Source organism: Coenobita brevimanus, chromosome 1, assembly GCF_032717465.1.
Source record: "Coenobita brevimanus isolate Jiangsu-jjx chromosome 1, ASM3271746v2, whole genome shotgun sequence".
Taxonomy (NCBI): domain Eukaryota; kingdom Metazoa; phylum Arthropoda; class Malacostraca; order Decapoda; family Coenobitidae; genus Coenobita; species Coenobita brevimanus.
Window position 1 is genome coordinate 11,020,929 of NC_136954.1, and position 25,630 is coordinate 11,046,558.

The following is a 25,630-nucleotide window of genomic DNA, read 5'->3' on the forward strand; positions in this document are numbered from 1 at the left end:
ATTTTCAGTTTCCGCGGTTCCAAAAATATTCAGTATTCAGTTACATCTAAAGCCAGATGATTTTATTCAATAGAGTGATCGAAAGGAGCTAGAGAGCTAATACTTGACGTTAAGCCTTTCGTGATCAGGGCCGTGCTATCCTCTGTTCGCGTTAAGTAGGCCTAAAACTGCCCTCTCTCAACCCTGAATCCTGAGTTATAACAAGTGGTTAACTCCAGAATATGGTGCTAGTCACAAAGAAGTTCCATGACAAGGATGTAGAGCTGCAGCATCGTCCTTTTCTGCCTCTCAGCTATGTGAAATAAGCTGCAAAATAACGAAAATCTAGGCCGACTTAAATTGAATGAACTATTGTCTTCTGTTTCAGCTAACGCCATATTATTTTATTCAGCTAGAGATGCCTCACAGGAACCTGAAAGCGTTGATACTGTCACCAAGAACCCTTTCGTGGTATGGGTAACAACAGCACTCTTCCACGACACAGATATGACCTAGAAGAATACCACCTTGTCTATACCTGTATAGTTTTCTAAGTACTTCAGAATGGTGCCCCTCCTAGTATTATCTTGTGTCCTGGACCCGAGAGAGTTAATCCAGCCACCATTAACCCGTTCATGGTGGGAACAACTCTACATACTTCTATTTAAGATAACCACAGGCGGCTTTATTCAACTTGGAGTTAGACATAGAAGTATTTTAAAGATATGTAATATACTCGTAATATCACTTTATAAAACGAAACCATCAGACAAAGGTTTTCACGCGAAGAAAATTTTATGGAATATATATATGCGGGTGGATCATTAAAATTAGTTGAGGAGTGAGAATGTCGATTACCTAGTGCATTAGAGAACTGAATAGAAATGTCTGTCGCCTGTGTCTGTCTGTCTGTCTGTCTGTCTATGTCAGTCTGTCTGTGTCTTTGTAGGTATATATTTGTGTATGTTTGTATTTACGTATGTATATGTATTTGTGGTAGGTGGGGGCGCTCACCATCCACTCACTTGATGTAGTGCTGCTCTCGGGTGTCTTCCCTTTCCTCGCCTTCATCGTTCATTCCATCCATCCTCTTCTGTCTTTCTTTCCTTCATTCTTTCCTCTTTCTTCTGCCTACGGGTGACTTTACACTCCCTCTTGTGTCTCTTTTTCCTTCATTCTTCCCTCTTCCTTCTGCCTATGGATGACTCTACACTGAGTGACAAGCCAAATGGTTTCCTGTACACTAGGAAACCATTTACTACGGTGGGTGGTAACCATATAACCAAATTTTGACGCCTGGTGGTTTAATGGGTAATAACAGTGCTCCAATCAGATTGAGCCGGTGAAGGTTTATGTCCAAGGAGTGGTTGGGGTTTATTGCTCACGTAATGCCACTCAGGGATGAGTGAAGCTGGTCACTCTCATCTTAAGTGCCAGGACCAACTTGCCTAGCCCCGGACTCGTACGCACCTCATGGGGCAACTTAGGACTGGATGATGGATGGATGGATGGATGAATATGTATCTGTTATCAAACCTTTACCAAATGACGTTATGAATTTTAATCAAACTAGGAATGCTGATTTTATTTTTGAGAGATCAGTTATCAGATAAGAAAGGATTAGGCGTCATTTCCTCCCTGGTGGCACGCTGATCCCCCCCACAAGCACACACAAAATCCATCACAGCCGAGAGAGAGAGAGAGAGAGAGAGAGAGAGAGAGAGAGAGAGACAGACAGACAGACAGACAGACAGAGGGGGGGTGAGGAGGGAGGGAGAGATGGTGAAAATGTGAAGCTGACAAGGGTGTGTGTGTGTGTGTGTGTGTGTGTGTGTGTGTGTGTGTGTGTGATACAGAAGCAGCATTACTGAGGATAAATTATTGAAGAAGTTTATTATTTTAACGCACTGACAAAAAAGAGGTCTATCCCAAACTGAACAGCATTGTCTGGAGTTACCAAATATATAGCAATTTACATTTGTGCAGTTGGTCAGAAAATTAACTGTAGGAGAAGATTTTAAAAGCCTGGCCAAGTAATTTCGCTTCCTGCTCGTATTTTTCGTGGCATTGGCGGCGTCCTAACACCTCTTCCTTAGCGACTAATTCAGAAAATATTCCCTGATGTTCTTTTTTTATCGTAATAACAACATTTCAGTATCGATGTAGTTTGCTTCAATAATATAGAAAAGGAAATGTGTTTTGAAGAATATATTTCTGTGACGTCCCCAGAGTTACCTAAAATATATATTCCTTTTTCATAGATCTATAATCCTTCAGTTTGATAACGTCATTTTGGGTTTTATTTTTAGTTCTGTTTTTGCCATATGTAGGCAGGTTGGAGGGGTTCGATGCAGACATCAATAAGCCATTCATTTTTAGAGATAATTCCATATTAACTTTATTTCTTGAGATCCTCCGTAGGTTGAATAAAAATGCATCAGGTGGTGAATAATAAATGAAAAAAAAATGTCCCTGGTGTCATGAAGGTAAGTGCGTCATTATAACTTTGTTATTTCATCTCCTGCTCTGCCACACTTCTTCCTGCATGACCTGTTTCTTACATCGTACACTACATTTCCTCCTCTCCATATCTCTTCCATACACTCCACTTGATTCACACACTTCCTGTTCCACACACACACCACCTGATCCACATACTACCTGTTCCACACAACTAGTTTCTTCCATAGTCAGCTCTGAGGTTTTCACGTCATCCACTGTCATTTCCTTCGCCCCCATATCTTCCACACATCCTGCCTATTCTGCACTCTTTACCTCCTCCATTAGTCAGGCCAGCTACCTAACATACTAACTGATGCCGCTCGTTTGCTAGGGGAGGATTTAGACTTAGCATAAGCCTGTCATCTGTATTATTGACCCCTGTGCACTGTGTAGGTGACACAAATGAATAGTTCTTTTCTCACTCGTCCATCCACTCTCGCTCCCTCACCTCTGCACTCACCTACCACCTCACTTCTTCCCTAACGCCTTCTCCTCCTCTCATCCACCCTCCCGCCACCTACTCGCCTTCTGCCACATTTCCATTCACTGACCTCCTTTCGCGTCTCTACTCACCCACTCTTCTCCCTTACATCTTCACTCAGTACCATTCTTATCACTCTACCATCCCATTCCTTGCTCTTTTTCTCCAACTTGTCTTTCCCTCTTTTCTTCCTTCACCACTTTCATGTATTCTCTCGTTCCATTTTCTCCCTCTTCTTTCTTTCTCTGTTTTCTCCACCTTCTTCATCTTTTTTTCGCCCCATCTATTTCCACCATTCAAGTCTTTCTACTTTTTGACAAACCCATCTTCTCTAGTGACCCTCACCTCTCCGTGCACCCACCCTTTCATTTCTCCTCACCTTCTTTCACCCTCCCATCTTCTCTCTTCCCTTCACACCCTCTCATCTCCTCTCATTCCTGTTCACCCTCCAATCTCCTCTCTTCCCTTTTCACCCTCCCATCTCCTCTCTTCCCTTCCCACCCTCCAATCTCCTTTCTTCCCTTTTCACTCTTCCATTTCCTCTCTTCCCTTCCCATCCTCCCATCTCCTGTCTTCCCTTCCCACCCTTCCGTCTCCTCTCTTCCCTTCTCACCCTGCCATCTCCTCTCTTCCCTTCTCACCCTGCCATCTCCTCTCTTCCCTTCTCACCCTGCCATCTCCTCTCTTCCCTTCTCACCCTGCCATCTCCTCTCTTCCCTTCTCACTCCTCCATCTCCTCTCTTCCCTTCTCACCCTTCCATCTCGTCTCTTCCCTTCCCACCCTCCCATCTCCTCTCTTCCCTTCCCACCCTTCCATCTCTTCTCCTCCCTTCTTACCCTCCCATCTCCTCTCGTCCTTTTCACCCTCCCATCTCCTCTCTTCCCTTCCCACCGTCCCATCTCCTCTCGTCCCTTCTGACCCTTCCATCTCCTCTCTTCCCTTTTCACCCTCCCATATCCTCTCTTCCTTTCTCACCCTCCAATCTCCTTTCTTACATTTACGCCCTCGCATCTCCTTTCTTTCCTTCACACCCTCCCATCTGCTGTCTTCCCTTTTCACCCTTCCAGCTCCTCTCTTACCTTTACACCCTCCCATCTCCTCTCATATCTTCCCATTCTCCCATCTCCTCTCTTCTCTTCTCTTCTCAACCTCCCATCTCTTCTCTTCCCTTCCCACCCTCCCATCTCCTCTCTTCCCTTCCCACCCTCCCATCTCTCTTCCCATCTCACCATTCCATTTCCTCTCTTCCCTTCTTACCCTCCCATCTCCTCTCTTCCTTTCTCACCCTGCCATCTTCTCTCTTCCATTCTTACCCTTCCATATCCTCTCTTCCCTTCTCACCCTCCCATCTCCTCTCTTCCCTACTCAGCCCCCCATCTCCTCTCTTCCCATCTCTACCCCCACCTCCCCCATTCTCGCCATCTGTCACTCCAGTCCCGACACAGATTTCTTAACCTCGTCACTCAGGTACTTGGTGCTGGAGAGGGTCGCCTGTATATGATGGCACTGATTTGACTGGACGGATCCGCTGCCCAGTTGTATAAACATCCATTACCTCCCTCTCTCTTTCTCTACCCCCCAAAAAAAATTGTCGGCTGTAGGAAAGGAGAAACTTCAGTCTGTAGTCCACTTGGCTTACGTACAGAGGGGGCTACAAAGGAAAAAGAATATAAAGGCTGCCTCCTTTCTTTCCATCATTCTTCTCACCTCTTCTCCCACCCACCCACCCACCCACTGCATTCCTTAATATCACTGTCACCGATCCAAACACAAAGCTTTCAGTTCATCCAGCCACCTCCTTTCAATTCCCTCATTTCTTTCACCCCATCCTCTCTTCGCTTCTCTCCTCTCCTCTCATCTCCTGTCATTCCATCTCATCTCTCAAAATATTTCCCACTCCAGTATCTTCCTCTCATATCTCTCCTCTTCTTCCCTTTCGTCTCCTTTCCTCTCCTCTTCTTCGCTTTCCTCTCCTTTCTTCTCCTCTGCTTCCCTTTTCTATCCTTTCTTCTCCTCATCTTCCCCTTTCTCACCACTTCTTACCTTTCTTTCCACATCTAAGCTTTACTTTCCTTTACTTTCCTTTCCTCATCCTCCTCTTCTTACGTTTCCTCTCCTCTCCTCACTTTCTTCTCTTCTTACCCTTCCTCTCCTCTTCTCACCTTTTCTCCTCTTCGTACCTTTCCTCTCCTCTTCCCACCTTTCCTTTCGTCTCCTCTTCTTTCTTCTTACCTTTCCTCTCGTCTCCTCTTCTCACCTTTCCTCTCCTCCTCGTACCTTTCCTCTCTTCACCTTTCCTCTTCTTAGCTTTCCTCTCTTCTCCTCACCTCTCTTCTTATCTTCTTATCTTTCCTCTCCTCTCCCCACCTTTCCTCTCCTCTCCTCCTCACCTTTCCTCTCCTCTTCTCACCTTTTCTCTCTTCTCGTCACCTTTCCGCTTCACGTCATACCCTTCCTCTCTTCTTCATACCCTTCCTCTCCTCTGCATACCTTATTTCTCCCCTCTTCAACTTTCTTCTCCTCTCCTTGCCTTTTCTGTCCTCTCCTCACCTTTGCCCTCCTCCTCTTACCTCTCCTTTCTTCTCAACATTCCTCTCCTCTTCTTACCTTCCCTCTCTTCTTCTTACCTTTCCTCTCCTTTCTTCACCTTTCCTATCCTTTCCTCACCCTTCCTCTCCTCTCCTCACCTTTCCTCTTCTCTCTTCACCTGTCCTCTGCTCTCCTCTCGTCTCCCAAAACACCTCCCACTCCAACACCTTCCTCTCGTATCCCCCAGAAAAAAAAAAAAAAAAATGGGGGGGGAGGAGTGGCCTCGACCACCTAATACGCAAATGGACTCCCGCGACTCTGCTCTTTAGGTAACATTACTTGGTTTACGACCCACACCAAGCAACCGGAGCCTCGTCTCTCTCTCTCTCTCTCTCTCTCTCTCTCTCTCTCTCTCTCAGGGAACTGTCTTGTGGTTCCTAGCATTTGGTTCCATCTTCCTCGGATAAAATAATAATAATAATAATAATAATAATAATAAAAATGATGATGATGATGATGATGATGATGATGATACAGTAACCTAGTCTCGGCGCCTATACCTTGGAGAAAATAAAATAAAGGGTAGCGATTACCTTCCCCGAATCTAGTATTGCTGTTGTAGTACTATTAGTGTGCGTGTGCGTGTGTGTGTGTGTGTGTGTGTGTGTGTGTGTGTGTGTGTGTGTGTGTGTGTGTGTGTGTGTGTGTGTGTGTGTGTGTGTGTGTGCGTGTATGTGTATGTGTGTGTGTGTGTGTGTGTGTGTGTGTGTGTGTGTGTGTGTGTGTGTGTGTGTGTGAATCAGGGGGACAACCACAAGAAATGGCAGCTTATTGAAAGAGGGAGGGTCTGAAGGCAGACTTTAAAATGATTATGAAGCAGACAAGAACTGTGGTCAGCAGATGTGTTCAGTCCTTCTGATAAAAACAAGAGATGACCTATAATATTTCGAGTAATGTATACTATAAAATTAGTTAAGGCAGTTGAAGCAGAGCCAGTTCATTACAGTGATATCAAGCGAAGAATACGAATGGGATGGAGGACTTATAGTAACTAAGTAACTAAGTATCTGTATTAAGTATAAGCCATTGCCGTTATGTCAAAAGAGAGGATGCCTTGTTTGTTGTTACTTATTAATCAGAAAAGTGGAGTCTGACAAAATCGTTAGAACCCAAAACTTTGGAGTGCTTAGAAAGGGATGAAAAGGATTGTTTGGTGTCACATGGAGAGAGAAAAGAGACCTTCCTGGACACGAAAACAAGGCAGTTTAGAGATATATCCGTCCGTCCTCGGTCCAGTCATCTATCCTTCCATCCATCCATGCATCCATCCATCTCCTAATCCCTTTCTCTCCCATCAGTAGCGAAGGGTCCTGGGGCCATTCTACTCAATTCCGACATTTAATGGAAGGGTAATCAACCTCATTCACACCTGAAAGGCATTAAGTGATCAGTAACACCAGCCACCCCTCAGATGTAAACCCTTGTAGGCCCCAGCCACTTGGAGTGCCTGAACCCACTAGACAACCATGCGTCGTTTGTGTGTGTGTGTGTGTGTGTGTGTCCGGCTCTGGGTATAGGCTTCACAGCCTGCTCCCAAGGCCCAGTAGTCCTCCTACATACCATACTCCTCTACATGTCACCACTTCAGCGCTAACACCCACCGTCCATATTGAATACATGCTAGGGCTGTCTCATACAGGACTGGTATATTGGTATTAGCGGGGGTATTTTTACGACATGGCGGGTCTTCTGGTAGATTAGTAAAGTCTGTTTTTGTGAAATTCAAATCCTTAAACTGTTCCCTGCCCCAGTGGGGATTTGAACCCGGGTCCGGTAGCACTGCAGGCCACCTCTCAACCGATTGAGCTGGGTTGCCACCCAGCGCAGTAAATACGAGTAGTTTCTTGGTTTACAGTGAACCATTTGTCATGTCACTCAGTGTAGCCACCTGAAAGTAGCACAACATCTAATGAATGAATAGTGCGCTCCCCCACTTACCACTAGTCACAAAAGTTCAAAGCCAGTATCGATGTGTACATGTCAGGTCCTTCGTAGTGCAGATACTAGATGGACGACCTGAGATGGAGTGAGAGGACGAGGCTGACAGAGACCAAGCGTGGTGAGATTCAGAGGTACGCTAGGATTTAATGGAACAGAATAGCAGCCTGTCCTGCAGTGGACTGAACCAGGGTGATGATGATGATGACGATGACGATGATGATCAGAGTCTATAGGTGAAAGAGAGATGGTGGAGTGAAGGAGAGGAGAGGAGGGGAAGGAGAGTGGGAGGAAAGAAGGGAGAGAGAGAGAGATAGGAATGAGAAGAAAGTCGAGAGAAGCAGTGAGGGAAGAACTGGAAGATGAAAGGGGAGAGAGGGAAGAAGGGAAAATGGTAAAGGGAGGCAGGGTGGAGGGAGGAAGAAAAAAAAAACTGGAATAAGAAGATGCGGGAGAGAGATGGTTTAGAGGAGGGGAGAGAGGACGGTAACAACGGAGGAGGAAGAATAAAGGAGAATGAATAAGAAGGAAAAGTGAAGAGAGAGAGAGGATGGAAAAAGTGCAAATACGAAGGAAGAAGTAGAGAGCGGGAGGAGGGAAACACTGACAGATGAAGAAGGGAACAAGGAGCGAGGAGGGAAAAACTGAGCAATGGAAGAAGTGTTGAAGGAAGGATGAAGGGAAAGGGAAGTGAGGGAAACAGGAGAGATACAAGGAAAACTGCTGGAAAATCTGAGTGAGAGAGAAGGGAAAGCGAAGGGAAGGAAGGAGGTGGGAGGAGAATTATCTGTTGAGCAGAATGTTTCTCGTTCTCGGTCTTCCTCTCCTTCGTCATCAGATGCTGGTCGTGGAAGGCTGGCCAAAATCAGAGTTGACAGCCCCATCTTTCACGAGAGAGAGAGAGAGAGAGAGAGAGAGAGAGAGAGAGAGAGAGAGAGGGAGAGGGGGGGAGGTGATTAAGCAGTTCAGGTGGATGGAGAAGGAGGTGGAGGAAAGATAAGATGAGATACCTTGTCTTCGCCACTTAAGTTTTTCCTTGGAGAGATGGACGAAGGGAGAGGAGAGATGGGGGAAGGGAGGGAAGGAGGAGAGGAGAGATGGAGGGGCGAAAATGCGAGGAGAAGGGAAAGATGGAGGAAAGGGAGATGAGAGGAGGGATTGAGGGAAGGTAGAGGAGAGACGAAATGGTGGGAGAAAAGGAGAGGAAAGATGGAGACGAGAAATGAGAGGAGAGATGGAGGAAAGGGAGAAAAAGAGAGGAGTGATGGAGGAAAGGGAGAAAAGGAGGAGAAAACGAGAAAAGGCAGAGATGAAGGGAAGGGAGAGGACAAGAGGAGAGAAGGGAGAGGAGAGGAGAAATGGGAAATGGGAGAAGTGAGGAGAGATGGATGGAAGGGAGAACTGGAGGGGAGGGTTGGAGAAGAGAGCTGGAGGGAAGGATGAGGGGGGGAAGAGAAAGAGGGAAGGAAGAGGTGGAGGAAAAGGAGAGTTCATGAGAGAGAAGGGAAGGGAGAGAAGGAGAGCGAGATGGAGGGAGGGGAGAGGAAAGAAGTGACAGGGAAATGAGAGGGAACGGACAGAGCATAGGAGAGGGAGAAAAGAAGGGAATAATGGATGGGAAGAAGAGAGGGAGAGGATGGAGACAACGGACAAAGGGACAGGGAAAAGAGAGGGAAACGAAGAGAAGTTGGAGAAAACGGAGACTAGGAGGGGGGAGAAGAAAGGAAAGCAAGAGGTAGGTAGGAGAAAAGATGTTAGGAAAATAATTAAAATATTGAGAGAGAGAGAGAGAGAGAGAGAGAGAGAGAGAGAGAGAGAGAGAGAGAGAGAGAGAGACGAGACGAGACAGAAAGTGGAAGGACAAGTGAAGATTGAGTTGATGAGGACACTTTGCCTTGGTTGAGGTTGACGAATTGAGATCCTTTGAGGTACTGTCGAGCGGAAAGGCGTCCCCCACCTTGAGGATAAAGTGGAAGGTGGAGGTGGAAGTGGAGGATGGGAAGAGGAAGAAGATGGATAGCAGGACTGGAGAGAGAATGATGATGTATGAGAAATGAGGCCTTAAAGAAAATATAATTAGGCTGAGAATGATGATGATGATGATGATGATGGTGGTGGTGGTGGTGATGGGATAAAAATTATGTCTAAAAGAAGATGGAGAAGGAAAGAAGGTGGATATGGAAATATTATGTGTCGTATGGAGTATATGTGGATGTAAGCACATTCTCTCTCTCTCTCTCTCTCTCTCTCTCTTTCTCTTTTCTCAGTATTCCCTAAATCCTGGAATACATTTTACTTGAAACCCAAGTCCATTTTAATGTCTCTTGGCTTCTCGGATTTGCATGATTGTGTGTGTGTGTGTGTGTGTGTGGAGAGAGAGAGAGAACGAGAGAGTATGACGCGCGCGCGTGCGTGCGTGCGTGTGTGTGTGTGTGTGTGTGTGTGTGTGTGTGTGTGTGTGTGTGTGTGTGTGTGTGTGTGTGTGTGTGTGTGTTTTGTCTCCCCAACCATTGCATTTTCTTGGTCAAAGTTTGCCCCAGCCTTGAGCAGTGTTGGAAAGGTGGACTTTGTCAACTAATTACGGCGGATGTTTTGTGTGCAGAGGCTGTGGGTTCGGCAGGTGCACAGGATGACAGGCTATCGACTTGTACTCTGTTGTGGTGGCGAGGATTTTGTTGTGGTAGGTTAGTTGTATTTCTGCCCTTGTTGTTGTTGGTGGTGGTAGTGGTGGTAAAGATTTTGTTGTGGTAGGTTAGTTGTATTTCTGCCCTTGTTGTTGTTGGTGGTGGTAGTGGTGGTAAAGATTTTGTTGTGGTAGGTTAGTTGTATTTCTGCCCTTGTTGTTGGTGGTGGTGGTAGTGGTGGTAAGGATTTTGTTGTGGTAGGTTAGTTGTATTTCTGCTCTTGTTGTTGGTGGTGGTGGTAAGGATTCTGTTGCAGAAGATTATTTATATACCCTCTTTAGTTGGTGGTATGAGTGGTGGTGGTGGTTGATTGTTGTTCTCAGGCTGATCTGTGCAGCTCTGTTTAATTCTTGTATTACCGTGGAAATAATGCTGAGTTAGTTTTTTTTGTTACCTCACATGTTCAGACAGTTATGGTATTCTACCCTATCTGTCGTCAGATGATTTAATGCGGGTCATGTTGAGTTATAAGAGCCAGGGAGTGATGAGGTGTGTATACAGGTTGGGTTTGGCGGTTTTACTTTGGATTTGTTAAGTCACATTCCTGTGACGCACTTAAAAATAAATCGTCTAACGTTAGCTACTCTCTCGCATTACACACACACACACACACACACACACACACACACACACACAGTGTGTGTGTGTGTGTGTGGTCCTGGTCCTACACAAAAGCAACACGTCTCCCTAGACTTGTCTTAGGGCTGGTAACATCCATCTTGCCTACACTCAGGGAGACGGATTGCTAGCTCTGCCTCAGTGTTGATGTGTGTGTGTGTGTGTGTGTGTGTGTGTGTGTGTGTGTGTGTGTGTGTGTGTGTGTGTGTGTGTGAAGGGGAGGAGTAAGGGAGGGAGGGAGATTTCTTTGTGTCTGTGAGACTTCATTATTGATGTGGGCAAGTGTGGATGTTGAAGACTGATGAGAGAGAGAGAGAGAGAGAGAGAGAGAGAGAGAGAGAGAGAACATGGAAGGAGGAAAATCTAAAACAGCATAGTATTACATCCATCCATGCATGATTGTGGCTGAAGACGCAGAAGTGTTGAGGAAGGAATATCCTGCTGAAACTTAAATGCCAAGGAGAAGACGGGGCAGAAAGTTGTAAAAATCTAATTGCTGATAATAAAAACATACGTTTTTTTCAACAAGAAACACGAAACAAAAGCAGGAAAATGATAGTTGCATAAAAACCATGGGAATTGTGTGGTACAAGCCAACAAGATACAGTAGTTTTTAAAGATTATCACAATATGGTAATTGGAAATGTTAGGGAAATTACAAATAGTTATTATTAGTGCAGTTTTTTGGGTGGTAGAAATCTGCAGTAGTTACAATAATATATGGCAGTTGCAGAAATAGAAATTGCAATAATATATGGTAGTTGCAGTATTAAAAGCTGCAGTAATATTTGGTAGCTGCGGAATTAAACTGTAAAAATCTGTGGTGGTTACAGAAATGCACGGTCGATGCAAAAACCATTCTTGTAAATAATGCGTTATTGTCAGTGTATAATGCAGTTACAAGAAGTAACAGCAATAAAAATTTACATGGCTTTCCCAGTTGATAATAATAGATGTAAAAATGTATATTCGTTGCAGGAATAGTACGACAGAGGGACATAATAGTTATCTAGTTGCTCTTACTGATTCCTTTCCCTCCTCACCGATCGCACTCTCCCCTCCTCCCATCCCTGTTCTCCCATCCGTCTTTCTTCTCTTAAGGGCTGATTCACACTACACGTAATTTCACCGACACGTAACGTACTGTACCGGAACGACAAAATATAATTCAATGGTATAACCATTGTTGCCTTCACACCATACCTGACCTACACCTCACCTGCACAGACCGTCACTGGCAGTTGTCGGTCTCGTTTCTCGGTGAGAATATTTTGCTCTGTCTGTCCGGTAACGTTCAGGTCCTGATCCTGTACGTGATGGATAATGTGAACATGGGACTTGCACGGGTACATACCGGCACCAGCGGCTGAGCTGCCTCAATTGAAATCGTGCTCTCTTGTTCGAGATGGACGAGGAAAAATTGATTACATTTGTGCAGAACCATGAGTGTCATTATGACATGTCCCACAAAGACTACAGCAACAATGCGAAGAAGGGTAGGGTTTGGTCTGAAATTGGATATGAGTTAGAACAATAAGGTAACTGACATTTTATTTTGTTTTCTAGTCAGTACAACATAATTTGACATGTAAAGTATTTACAATTTCTTATATATATTTATACACTGTAGTTAAACCATAAATTGTGAGTAGTATGAAAATTATACAGTAGATACACACTACAAAATTGACATTTTTTGAACCAAAGTTAATATTATTATTTTTTTTTTTCACTGAATAACAGAAGTTGAACAAAATTAAGTCTGTGTTACATAGGTCAAAGTTTCTGTTCACGGTCTGAACCATTTTAATAATCTTTTATACAGCATGAAACAAGTTCATATATTTCATAAATGGAACAAAGTAGGCTACACACGTCTCATGTAGACCATGGTAGGCTCCCTGGGGAGAGTTTAAGAACCTCCTGAAAGCTTCGCATATTGGAAAAGCTCAAGTTGGAGCATTACCTCCTCGCCTAGGGAGCTGGGAAAGTAGGGCACCTTCATCAGGTGTGTCCTGCTGGTTTGAAGAAACAACATTGGCATCTTTGAGAAAGTTGTGTACAGTAGAGCAGATGAAGCAAGAACAATTTTATTAACATTTTCTGGCTTGAATTTCATCTGCCTACGAAATATCCTGAATCTCTGTGCCAAGATGCCGAAGGCATTTTCCGCTACTCTACTGGCTCTAGACAAACGATAATTTAATTGTGTTTTTGTTACATAATCCCCAATTTGCCAGCCAGGATAAGGTCTTAGTAATTTTTCAAAGGAAAAGCCTCATCTCCAGCGACAACGTATGGCATTAGCTCTTGGGTTCCTTCCGGGTACACGAACTGGACTGGACTGCGACCGTACTGCTGGAGACCAGACGGTGCAGTGTGATTGAACATGCTGTTGTCGTCTGGTGACGGTCAGGTGAAGGTTAGGTTACAGTCCGTTTACGTGCTGGTATAGTGTGAATCAAGCTTTACTCGTTCTTCCTTCCTGGCCTTGTCTTCTCTCTCACTCTACTGTCTCCCCTTACCGTCCTTTCAGCTGTCTACCCTTTTCTCACCCCTTCACTCATTCCCCCACTTCCCTCCATTCATCCTCTTCCCTCCATTCACCTTCTCCCTCCCACTCCCCCTCTCTCCCCCACCCCGCTTCTCTCTTTTCATTCTTACTTCCTACTTTCATTCTTCTTCCCCCTCCCATTTGTCCCTCTCTTCCTCTCTCTCTTCTGTATTCCTTACTCCCTTTTTGCCTTCTTTCCTGCCTACCTCCTTCCTTCATTCCTACCCATTCTGTTGTTCTCTCGTTCCTTATTCTTCTTCCTTTCTCCTCTCTCTCTCTCTCTCTCTCTCTCTCTCTGCCTGCGCGCGCGCGAGCCTACGTGCGTTCGTGCGTTTGCGCTCTCCAGCCATTGCCCTCGTGCGTGTGACTCAGTATATTAATTTCAGTTTACATAAGAGATACTGTTTTTTCCAAGGGTGGTGTTGCGTGAAAGTAGTCTCTCGTTTAAGTGGCTAAACTGTTATAAGGGTGTTTGTTAATGCCGGGGAGAACAAGAGCAGCGTGTGCAGAAGGTAGGTATATAGATTTTTAACGCCAGAAGACTTTCATTTGATCTAAGGAGAATCTGAGTAGCGTGTGGAAAAGGCCTTTTCAGGGTGTCTAACGATTTTTTTTTATTATTATATATTTAAGGAGGTTATGTTGTGCCTGTTCTTTAGAGAATAAAAAATAAATGTATCACTCTACGTGCAGTTGTCTGCCATTTCCGGAGCTATAAGTTACTGATGCTCATAGGGGCGAAAATGGCCTGCCTCATAATTAACCCATAGGTCATCTGTGACTGTAGTTTCATGACGGCTGAGAATTGGGCCCACGTTGGTATAGCAATTTTCTCTCAGAATTAATACTACCCTCCTGAAGTTTCTTTGAAAGTCTCTCAGGACACCTTGTATTTTCGTGCTGTCGCCAGACGATTTTTTTATGGCCTAGATGGGTTAGAGGGGTACCTCCACGGATGGCAAAAAAAAAAAAAAAAAAAAAAAAAAAAAAATCTTGCTACCAACAGACGCTATTCCTCAGCTTAGGAGATGCCTTTTTAAGCCAATAGGGTTAGATATAGCCTTGGCTGCCTCTTGACCAGCTTAGCAGACAGTTATTGGCGTCCATTAATTACACTGTTGATTAGGAGTTTCATTAAATAGCCAAAATGTCAGCGTTCCTCACACTAGCACACTGAGCCGTCCCCACAACACAAAATTAGAGGATGCTGTATTGGACTATCCTATATATATAATGTATAACCAAAGAATAAAACGTCTTGGAATATGCATGATGAACTAGACGAAATTAAATCCTCATTTTAAACGTCCTTAAAAATTTATAATGTGTAATATATTTCTCTCTCTCTCTCTCTCTCCAGATATTGTGTTTGGGAATGGTCATAGCGTCCCGAGTTTTTGTTTACCAAAGTCCCGGGTGGGTAAAGAGACAAAGTAGCTCATAAGACTGGTCTGCGAGAGAGAGAGAGAGAGAGAGAGAGAGAGGGGGGGGGAGGGGATACTTACCCCTCTCTCACCTGTACTATATTTTGTTGTCATTCTGTAAGCTGGCCGGGATAACTGTAATGAGTAGATGAATTTGGGGCAGGGATATTGGAATGGAGGACGAAGGGGAGGAGGTGGATGAGAAGTAGAAGAGACTAGAGGCCCCCCCCAAGGGGGGAATCACACCAGCTGCGAGCCGATACATATCTAGCGCAGCTCGGAATATGACCTTGACCTGGACCTACTTTCACCAATTTCGAACTCGTATGAGATTTTCATCCGTATTAAACACCTGTACGATTTTGTTACGATATCTTGAGGGGTTGCGAAGTTATCGTGCTAACAGACACACTGACCTTGACCTACTTTCACCAATTTCTAACTCGTGATCTATTATTTTCCCTACTACACGTCTGTAAAATTTTGTGATGATATTTTGAGCGGTTGCGAAATTATCATGGTAACACACACACACACACACACACACACACACACACACACACACACACACACACACACACACACACACACACACACACACACACACACACACACACACACACACACACACACACACACTGAAAACAATACCAACTTCGCTATTGCGGCTGGTAAAGAAAAAAGAAGATTGTGATGATGATGATGATGATGATGAAGGCATTTAATAATAGAGTATATCAAGGTCATGAAGGGGGACACTTTCTACCACCATCCCCCATACTACTACAGCATCTGTAAAAATCGTAGTTGGTCTGCATTTCTTTTCTAAAGACGAACAGGCTGGATTAAGAAGACATTACTCTAAATTCTCTTGACTGGCCTGGGAATCGAAAGCGTATCAAGCCCCCAAGATCTGACTTTAATTTCTGAAGCGATGATGATGGTGATGGTTTTGATAATGATGATGATGATGATGATGTGATGGTGATATTGATAGTTATGGTGGTGATGATTATGACGATAACAGAACATACGTGATCCAGTATGGCTGTTAGTCACACTAATTATGATGGGGAGAAGGCTAATTACAGGTAACAGTTACAGGTGTTCCATACATAACCACCGAAAAATTAGAGACTTACTCAGATTTCATTATTGAGCGTTAGCTCACGAACATAAGGTCAAACAGGTGCTAATGGATCTAAATAACGTAAAAACCGTATCAAGGTGTAATAAGCATTTCATCCATCCATCCATCCATCACCCAGTCCTACGTTGCTCCATGAGGAGCGTAGGAGTCCGGGGCTAGGCAGTAGGTCCTGACATTTAAGATGAGAGTGACCAGCCTTACTCATCCCTGAGTGGCATTACGTGAGCCATAAACCCCAACCACCCCTTGGATATAATTTTTCACCGGCTCAATCCGATTGGAGCACAATAATTGCCCACTAAACCACCAGGCGCCAAAATTTGATTATATGGTTACCACCTAGCGTAGTAAATAGTTTCCTGGTGTACAGGAAACCATTTGGCTTGTCACTCAGTGTAGAGTCACCCACAGGCAGAAGGAAGAGGAAAGAATGAAGGAATGAAAGACAGAAGAGGGAGTGCAAAGTCACCCGTAGGCAGAAAGACGAGGAAAGAATGAAGGAAAGAAAGACAGAAGATGGAAGGAAAGAAGGATGGAGGAGGAGAGGACAGGGCAGACATCCAAGAGCAGCACAACATTGAGTGAGTGGATGGTGAGCGTCCCCACCTACCACACATAAGCATTACATAAAGCTAAAAAAAAGACACACACACACACACACACACACACACACACACACACACACACACTCTGTTCACTTTACCTTGGCCTGAAATTTTCATCTCTTCATCTTTTATGTATAACACTAGATTAGCACTGGAATATTAAGCTAGGACGAAGCATTGCTGCCGGAAAGATGTAGAGTCATAGATATTTTTCTGCGACTGAGCTACACGAAATAAGCTGCAAAAGGATGAAAATCTGGGCCAAATTAAAGTAAAAGAACTATTGTGCTGCCAAACCTCCTGTGTCACCTACAAGACGACCATACACCCAGACAGGTAGCCCAACATGTCAAGTGGATTGCGTGGAAATAGAGAATGTATACCATAGACATTCCGGGTATAATGTGCCTGACAAATCACTGAGGAAAAGGTGTTACGTAGCCTTCTGTGACACTTAGAACACGAACGTTGCCCAGACCGATTGCCATGTGACACTTTCTATCTTTTTGTACAATCCTGCGGCAGACTATTTCGATGCTACCAACCGGAATATATAAATGTCATAAAGGACAATATGTGTGTAATATTCATAGTAAATCGCCTAAAAACAGGTGTTACCAAGCCTCTAACGTCACCTAGAATACGAACATATGCCCAGGTTGATAGCCTAATGAAGCAGAATATCAGGCTGTAATGTACATAATTATAAATCGCAAAGAAACTGGTACCACGAACTCGGCTGTCACGTGGGTCCGTATTCTCGTCGGTTGAGGAAGCTCCCTAACATCGTTTCCTACGCGATTTATTATGTTTATTATACCTAATTGCCCAATTGTGTGTTAAATAAATCCTTCCGGTATCGCCATATTCTACCTGAATTACGTGCAATAGGATATTAACCACCCATATCCAAAAATGAATCGTTAAGGAAGAGGCGTCAGGGAGTTCCCTTAACCGGAAAGAATACGAGCTCTAGGGTTTCATTCTCAGAGTCCTCCCCTGCTTGTTTTCCTGTCACATTAGTATGGTTGTGCTTGGAATTAATACAGACATGGTCGATAATAATGTTATCGACCATGTTTGTATCCACATATTATGTGGATATAAAGAACATAGAAAGGTGTTAAAAATTGTCAAGGAGTTTGTGTAAGGAAGCCAGCCAAGCCTAGACGCACACGACACCTAAATAACAAACACACACCTGGCAAGTCGTGTGGATGGCGTGCCAGTGGGAGGTGTGGTGGGGTATGCAGGGTAGAATTACAGTGGATTAGCGTGGTCTTAGCTGGTTGCACTACGCTGCGGGGGCAATTACCGGTGTAATGTGCCACGCCGAAACAGCTGAGAGGCCAAATCCCCTGTTAAGAGGCTTGGTATTCTCAGCTTTGCCAGTCTCCTCATCCCCACTCTTATTCTTAATAGTGGGAGCCGATTATATTTGACGTTAAATTTGAGTGTCTTAACTGTTGATTTTGCCGTTGTGGGTTTTGCTGTTATTATGACCATTATAATTTCCATACATAATATTTGACGATTATATTTGCGGTAGTCGATATTAGTTTCCGTAATGACAGTAACTCAGAATTCTCAGGTATTGTGGGCTTTTCTGTTTATGTCCCGATCTGTGTGTTGGCCTAATCGGTAGGATAGGATTATATGCCACGATTCCATTTTACGATACTCATGATTGTCTAACTGTCGATATTGCATTTCGTAACTATGGCAACACAGAGGATTATCAGGTATTTTGGGTTTTGCTCCTCGTTCGAGCCTTATGTTACCCTTTAACTATATTTGACGGCTGTCTTTATTGCCCTGCTGTTACCTAGTTGTCGATTTTTTTTTTTTTCAGCGATGACATCACACGATTTTCATGAATAGTTTTGTTGATATGGTAGCTTGTTATCCTGGTATTATTTTAAAAAAGGATTTAATTGCATTTTATATAATCCTTGCTGTACTATACTGCCTAATTGTCCGTGTTGTTTCCCGTAACCATGGTAACGCTGAGAACTATTTAGGGATTGTGGGTTTTGCAATTTATATGTATCATTTATGTATATCACATAATTTTAGGAAGCGATTATATTCAACAATTATATTTTAAGGTTTTCTTGATTACCCTGCTGTTACCTAAATGTCGGTATTGCCTTTCATTATCATGGCAACATTCTCTCTCTCTCTCTCTCTCTCTCTCTCTCACACACACACACACACACACACACACACACACCGCTCGCTGGTGCAGTGGTAACGCTCTCGCTTGCCAACTGGTGGACGGGAGTTCGCGCCTTGCTCAGGTTGCGAAAAGTTTCACTGACGAAGTGGGTGGTTACTGTCCCCCTTGAGCAAGGGGACGGGTGTGCGTGTGTGAAGGTCACAGACTTGCCCTTAGATCGGACTATATGAGCTCTCAGCTCCCTTCCGGGAGGGTAAAAGCTGACGATCACGACCATCAAGTGATCCTGACCGACCCGGTGAATTACACACACACACACACACACACACACACACACACACACACTCAGGACTGGAAATAGACTTAATTGCCTCTAAAAAGTTACCTGTGAGGGTAATTGGTCTTCCTTCTGGCAAATTTCGAAATGGAAAATGAAATGAACTCAGCCAGGTGTGAAATACGAACATAAAGGTGTGAAGGTTGAGGTGACAAAAATGTGAAAATCAGGAAGGATGTACCACTCAGGTTTGGGGAATGAGAGAGAGAGAGGGAGAGAGAGTAAAAGTGGAGGTGTGAAAATAGTGTGGCTGTGTTGTGGTGAAATAACACTGGGCTCTTTATTTTCTCGGCCACTGTCTCTCATCCTGGAAAAAAAATGGTACTTCTGGGCGTTGTACCTGAAAGAAAAATCTGAAGAAACACTTTTAGGTTATTTTTTTCCCAGTACAATTTGGTTTTGATTATATTTTATGTGGTAATATTGACCACAAATTTAAGCCTGTTATGGTGAGCACAGTTTTAATAATATATTCTAGTTAACGACTGGAGATTCTCTCTCTCTCTCTCTCTCTCTCTCTCTCTCACACACACACACACACACACACACACACACACACACACACACACACACACACACACACACACACACACACACACACACACACACACACACACACACACACACACACACACACACACACACACACCGCTCCTAGTGGCTTGCTTTGGTGAACTATACAAATTCCTCTGCAGTAAACCTTGTGTCGTCTCGCCCAGACCTCCTCTCTGCCCCACCGTGACGAAACTGCATGACAAGTTTGGCCAGCTTGTAGAGTGACCTGCTGGTGGTGTCAGGTGGTGGAAATTTGTGGAGGAAAAGCTGGTGGCACGGTGGAAATGGTGGCAGTTTTACTAAGTTAACCAGTTCAGTGCGAGGATATTTTATTTTTTTATTCTTTCCGGACTGTTTTGTTGTTGGTACTGACGGACGATTTAATTTGTTTCCTAGAATAAGAGAGAGAGAGAGAGAATGTGTTTTCGAATTGGAGGGGTTGGATATAGCCCTCCTTTACCACTTTAGTGTTATAAGATGGCACCTAAAGTCGAATCACACTACTTCCCATCCTCTCCATTCCCCACACACACGTTTCCCAAGACTCTCATCTCCACCGCTGTAACTCTTGACTTTTCATTTTCCTGTCACCAGCCTCGCGCCCATAGGTTATTGTGGGTACTAATACTCCTTCGTGCAGTTCTAATACAGTTGCCACGTTGAATTGATGAAAAAAAAAATATAGCCTGTTATACTGCCAAAGAATATAAATGTCTGTCTGATTAAATGTATTAAGGCATTTTCACTCGGTCGTTTTCACAATTTCACTTTGCAACATTTAGGCTGGTCATAAAAGTCAGAAATATGCTAATTCCATGCCAGTTTATCAAGCTTTATGTTTATTAAAGTCAAAGGGATAGAAGATTATGTTAATGTCCAGTGTCATGGTGAATTGTGTGTGTGTGTGTGTGTGTGTGTGTGTGTGTGTGTGTGTGTGTGTGTGTGTGTGTGAGTGTGTGTGTGTGTGTGTGTGTGTGTGTGTGTTTGTGTCGTAGTGTAGTGTAGTGAAAGGCATCGTAAGGCAGTCTCCCATATTGCCCCAGTAAAAATAATCCCTGCCTCTGTATATTCAGTTCCTACATACAGTACATTGTCTTTGGTTCCTTTGTATACTATTTTCAACGCTTTATGTGTTGTTTTCAGCTCCTTATGTGTTACTTTGAGCGTCTTGTTTGTTATTTTCAACGCCTTGTGTGTTATTTTCAGCGCATTGTGTTATTTTCAGCGCATTGTGTGTTATTTTCAGCGCCTTGTGTGTTATTTTCTGCGTCATCTTTGTTATTTTCAGCGCCATTGCAGAGTATATTCGGCCTCATTGTTCATTACGTTCTACAATGCATACACTATTTTCAGCGCCCTGGTATATTTTCAACGTCTTCGTGCATCTTCAACGCCTTAGTGTTTTAGGTTTCGTATATTACTTTCAGAAATTCGTCTTCCTCCTTCCAATACCTGGGTATATCATCAAGCATTATATTGCAGTTCAGAATCGCAGTGCATTAATTCCCCTCCTTATATCCTGCAATTAGGGGCCTTAATTTCCATTAGACTGCTGCGGGTCGTCTTCCCGGGGACAGTATGATTTGAGCAGGAAAAGATGGTCGTCTCTTTATTTTCATTTTAATTCTTCTTTCGCCTCAACCACCCACCAACAGCACTGAACCTGTCTTCTTTTCCACGTGCTTAGTCGACATTAATGTTTGATGCCAAGAATTGTGTTCTCCTCCTCCTCCTCCTTCTCCTTCTCCTTCTTTTTCTTCTTCCTCTTCTTCTTCTTCTTCCTCAACAGCAGCACTAAAATCAGCCCATCCCTTCTTCCCCAGGCCCAGTCAGCACTGATCTACGACGCGGTGAGGGTGGTTGCTGAGGCGCTGACCAGACTAAAGCACAAGGAAGTGGACGTGTTTGGTGAGTCTCCTGGGCTGGGGGCGCCGCGGATCATCAGCTGCCACAGTAATGACGCTGATCAGAGCGTCTGGGAGCACGGCGAGAAGATCACCAGGCACTTGAGGAAGGTGGGTCCAGGAGTAGGTGTCAGGGTGGAGTATTAGGGTGTCAGGATGGAGTATTTGGGTTCCAGGATGGAGTATTTGGGTGCCAGGGTGGAGTATTGTCATAAAAAGACTTAATGTCATAAAAGACTTTGTGGTTCCTTTGTGGTTGAGTTATATATATATTATATTAGACTTGTGGACGAGCGGTTTTTATATCTTGGAGTAGCTTCGCATTTGTCATGTAGTGACAGGAGAGGTAAAGAATAGTATGGGACTATTTTTATTTGTCTTGGAAATATTAACAAGTCTCTCACACAGAGCGAAGTATAGAGTCCCGGATAGCTACCTCCCTGTCTCGCTCTCTCTCTCCCATGTTGCAAAGCCCTTTCTCCTTCTGACCTCTCTGTTCTATGGCTAACCTCCATCTGAGCTCTCTTTCCTAAATTCTGGTGTAGCAGGGGTGTGTCACGTGTGTTCCTTGTGAGTGGAAAGTTCTAGAAGCCTGTGTGTGAGTATGTGTGTATGTGTGTGTATGGTCACTAGGCGCTGTTGTGTGCCTATCAAGCATTCCTCGAGTTAAGAGTGTGTAAGCATGTTTAGCACTGCTCGATTCTCGCAGACACAATACCTTCTCATCATCTGACTCCCTGCTTCTATCTGTCTCTCTATCTATCTATTTATCTATCTATCTATTATGATTTGCAATTATAATATGGAGTCCTAACACATTGCTTGGCCGCGCGAAAATGGCGTACCATCGACAGTTAATAGACATAACATATTAATACATATTATATATACATTATAATGAACTTATAAGCTAATTAAGTGAAATACATAATATTGTAAAAGTAACATAATTGTATGAATATTGTATACATATAATATTTATAGTAAATAGTGATTATTTAGTAATATTACATTTTAAACAAGTTGTATACATATTTGAATAAATGCATTAAAAGTAAATTATTTAACTGTAATGCAGTATGTACTTGGGTTATTATAGTGAAATGCATAATTGTGTTGGCCTTATAACTGTAGTTACATTTTGTTAATGCAACTATTACATAAGTGTCTTGGCCTTATAATTGTAGTTAAAGTTACGTAAAAGTTACATCTTGTTAATGCAACTGTTAATTGGCAAAGTGTAACATAATGCAATCGTTTGTCGTTACATAATTGTTACATATCGTTTGTAGTTACATAATTGTAGCAAGTGTAACATAATGCAATCGTTTGTCGTTACATAATTGTTACATATCGTCTGTAGTTACATAATTGTAGTTAAAGTTACATAAAAGTTACATCTTGTTAATGTAACTTACACAAATGGTACATATTGTTTGTAGTTACATAATTGTAGCAAGTGTAACATAATGCAATCGTTTGTCGTTACATAATTATAATATAGAGTTACATAATTGTAATAATTGCAGTCCTAACATATGCTGCGGTCGATGATAGTGATGATGTGTCATGCCACTTGCTTGTGGAGACAACAGTTTGCTTTTTTTTTTTTTTGTAGTTTATGTGGTATTCTGGCATTTGTAGTAACACTTACACTTATTTTCATTTGTTTGTTATGTGATCTTACTCTATTTCTCTTTTTTCTTTCTTACTTTTTTTCTTTCTTTTTTTTTTTTTTTTTTTTGGTATGTATTGATTTTCTATAGTTTGTTTTTCTTTGCTTGTGTACGCTTTCTCCATGTTGTTCATGGCTGCATAATTACTGGCTAATTTCCTTGGGATACTTTTTTAAAGTTTAGTTTATATTGCACAGAGATTATAAAATGATATTATATAGTCCCATATTTTGTTATTTTATATAAAAAAATATATATACATATATACAGTATTAACTATATACACTGACTTGTTGTTCACTTGTACCTATCGTGGGTAATATGTGTGTCAGCACTGTGTGGAAATCATTGTCTTCACGATTGTGTTGAAGATGTTCACTCTTGCTAACGTCATTTGTGTTGGCCATTTTTTTTTTTTTCTAGTTTACCTTGTAACTTAATTTATATGTTTCCACTAGGTAGTTTTAATTAATAAATGTTTAATGCAGTTCTTTTAATTGCTCACTGAGTAACTGTGATGGTATATTTTCTTTATTAGTTTGTAGATGTAATAATGTATAGCTGTATATATGAAACACGTATTTTATGTAGGTATAAATGGTAACACTCGTTGGTAGTAAATAAATGTTATAATAAATGAATGAATATAGACAGTGTAGAATATTTATTGTTGGTAATTATTTAGTGTTTGAGTTATGCAGATAACTGAAGTAAGTATGTGGATTTAAGTTGTAACTATACAGCACGTTTTATATGTTTGTGCAGAAGCTTATTGTCTATCACTGTGTATTGTATAAATGAAGTAACTATGTAACTCACTAATTTTTACCGTGGAGGAAATGGTGTGAGTGGTGTTGCACGTGGTGATAGCGTTGTCCTTCGCGGGTTGATTAACATGTTGTCGTCTCAGCACATGGTGACGTCGGCTTCCCACACTGGTAGCTGTGGTGAATACTGAGTTGCGATGCTTAAGCTGAGTGAAGAAAGGTAAGTAAGTCGCGTTATAAATGCGGCTCTGGTGTTTTGCTGCGTGTCTTGACCTCTGCGTCAGGCGTAGGCGGGAGTGAGTGGTGGGGGATTTTGTGTGCTTGTTGCTTTGGTCTTTCCTCTTCTTTACTTGCTTTGTTTTATATTCTTCTTGTTGCTGCTTGAAGTTACGTGAAGATTATAGAGTTGTTTTGTAGACTTGTAGGCTATTTGCATTGTAAGCTGTATTTTGTAGGAATTCAATGTAGAACTGAAGCTAATCTTGTAGAGTCTCGCCTGCTTTTGTAGAAATTTGCTTTTAATTCGGAGACAATGTCCGTAGATTCGCTGGTTCGTCGTAGAAGTTGCAAGATCGTATCAATATTTTGTTAAACTACTTGCAAGGCGTCGTGTGATCTCTTCACCTCTGCATCACCATGATGATCGGGGAGACGGAGGGGGCTGGTTGGAGAGAATACTGTCAGGAGCTGGTAGTGTTCTTGGTTGTGAGAGGTATTCTTTTTGTTTTCAATCTTGATATTTTGTAGGAATTCAATGTTGATTCGTAGACGAGGTTCGTATACGTTCGCTGCTACCAAATGTCATAAAAAGACTTAATGTCATAAAAGACTTTGTGGTTCCTTTGTGGTTGAGTTATATATATATTGTATTAGACTTGTGGACGAGCAGTTTTTATATCTTGGAGTAGCTTCCCATTTGTCATGTAGTGACAGGAGAGGTAAAGAATAGTATGGGACTATTTTTATTTGTCTTGGAAATATTAACAAGTCTCTCACACAGAGCGAAGTATAGAGTCCCGGATAGCTACCTCCCTGTCTCGCTCTCTCTCTCCCATGTTGCTAAGCCCTTTCTCCTTCTGACCTCTCTGTTCTATGGCTAACCTCCATCTGAGCTCTCTTTCCTAAATTCTGGTGTAGCAGGGGTGTGTCACGTGTGTTCCTTGTGAGTGGAAAGTTCTAGAAGCCTGTGTGTGAGTATGTGTGTATGTGTGTGTATGGTCACTAGGCGCTGTCGTGTGCCTATCAAGCATTCCTCGAGTTAAGAGTGTGTAAGCATGTTTAGCACTGCTCGATTCTCGCAGACACAATACCTTCTCATCATCTGACTCCCTGCTTCTATCTGTCTCTCTATCTATCTATTTATCTATCTATCTGTTATGATTTGCAATTATAATATGGTGTCCTAACACAGTATAAGGGTGCCAGGGTGAAGTATTAGGGTGCCAGGGTGGAGTATTAGGGTGCCAGGGTGGGGTATTAGGGTGCCAGGGCGGAGTAATTAGGTGTCAGGGTGGAGTAATTAAGGTGCCATGGTGGAGTATTTGGATGCCAGGGTGGAGTATTAGGGTGCCAGGGTGGAGTATTGGGGTGCCAGGGTGGAGTATTGGGGTGCCAGGGTGGAGTATTAGGGTGCCAGGGTGAAGTATTTGGGTGCCAGGATGGAGTATTTGGGTGCCAGGGTGGGGTA

General features: G+C 43.0%; 1 protein-coding gene across 1 annotated transcript in view; it reads left to right on the forward strand.

Moving 5' to 3' along the window:
* The window catches only part of LOC145414185 (glutamate receptor 1-like), a 337,109-nt gene that overhangs the window by 186,759 nt on the left and 124,720 nt on the right, over window positions 1-25,630 (forward strand). Inside the window, exon 7 of the mRNA XM_080283792.1 lies at window positions 21,420-21,611. Coding sequence (XP_080139918.1) covers window positions 21,420-21,611 — 192 coding nt within the window. The remainder of the gene's footprint in view (window positions 1-21,419; window positions 21,612-25,630) is intronic.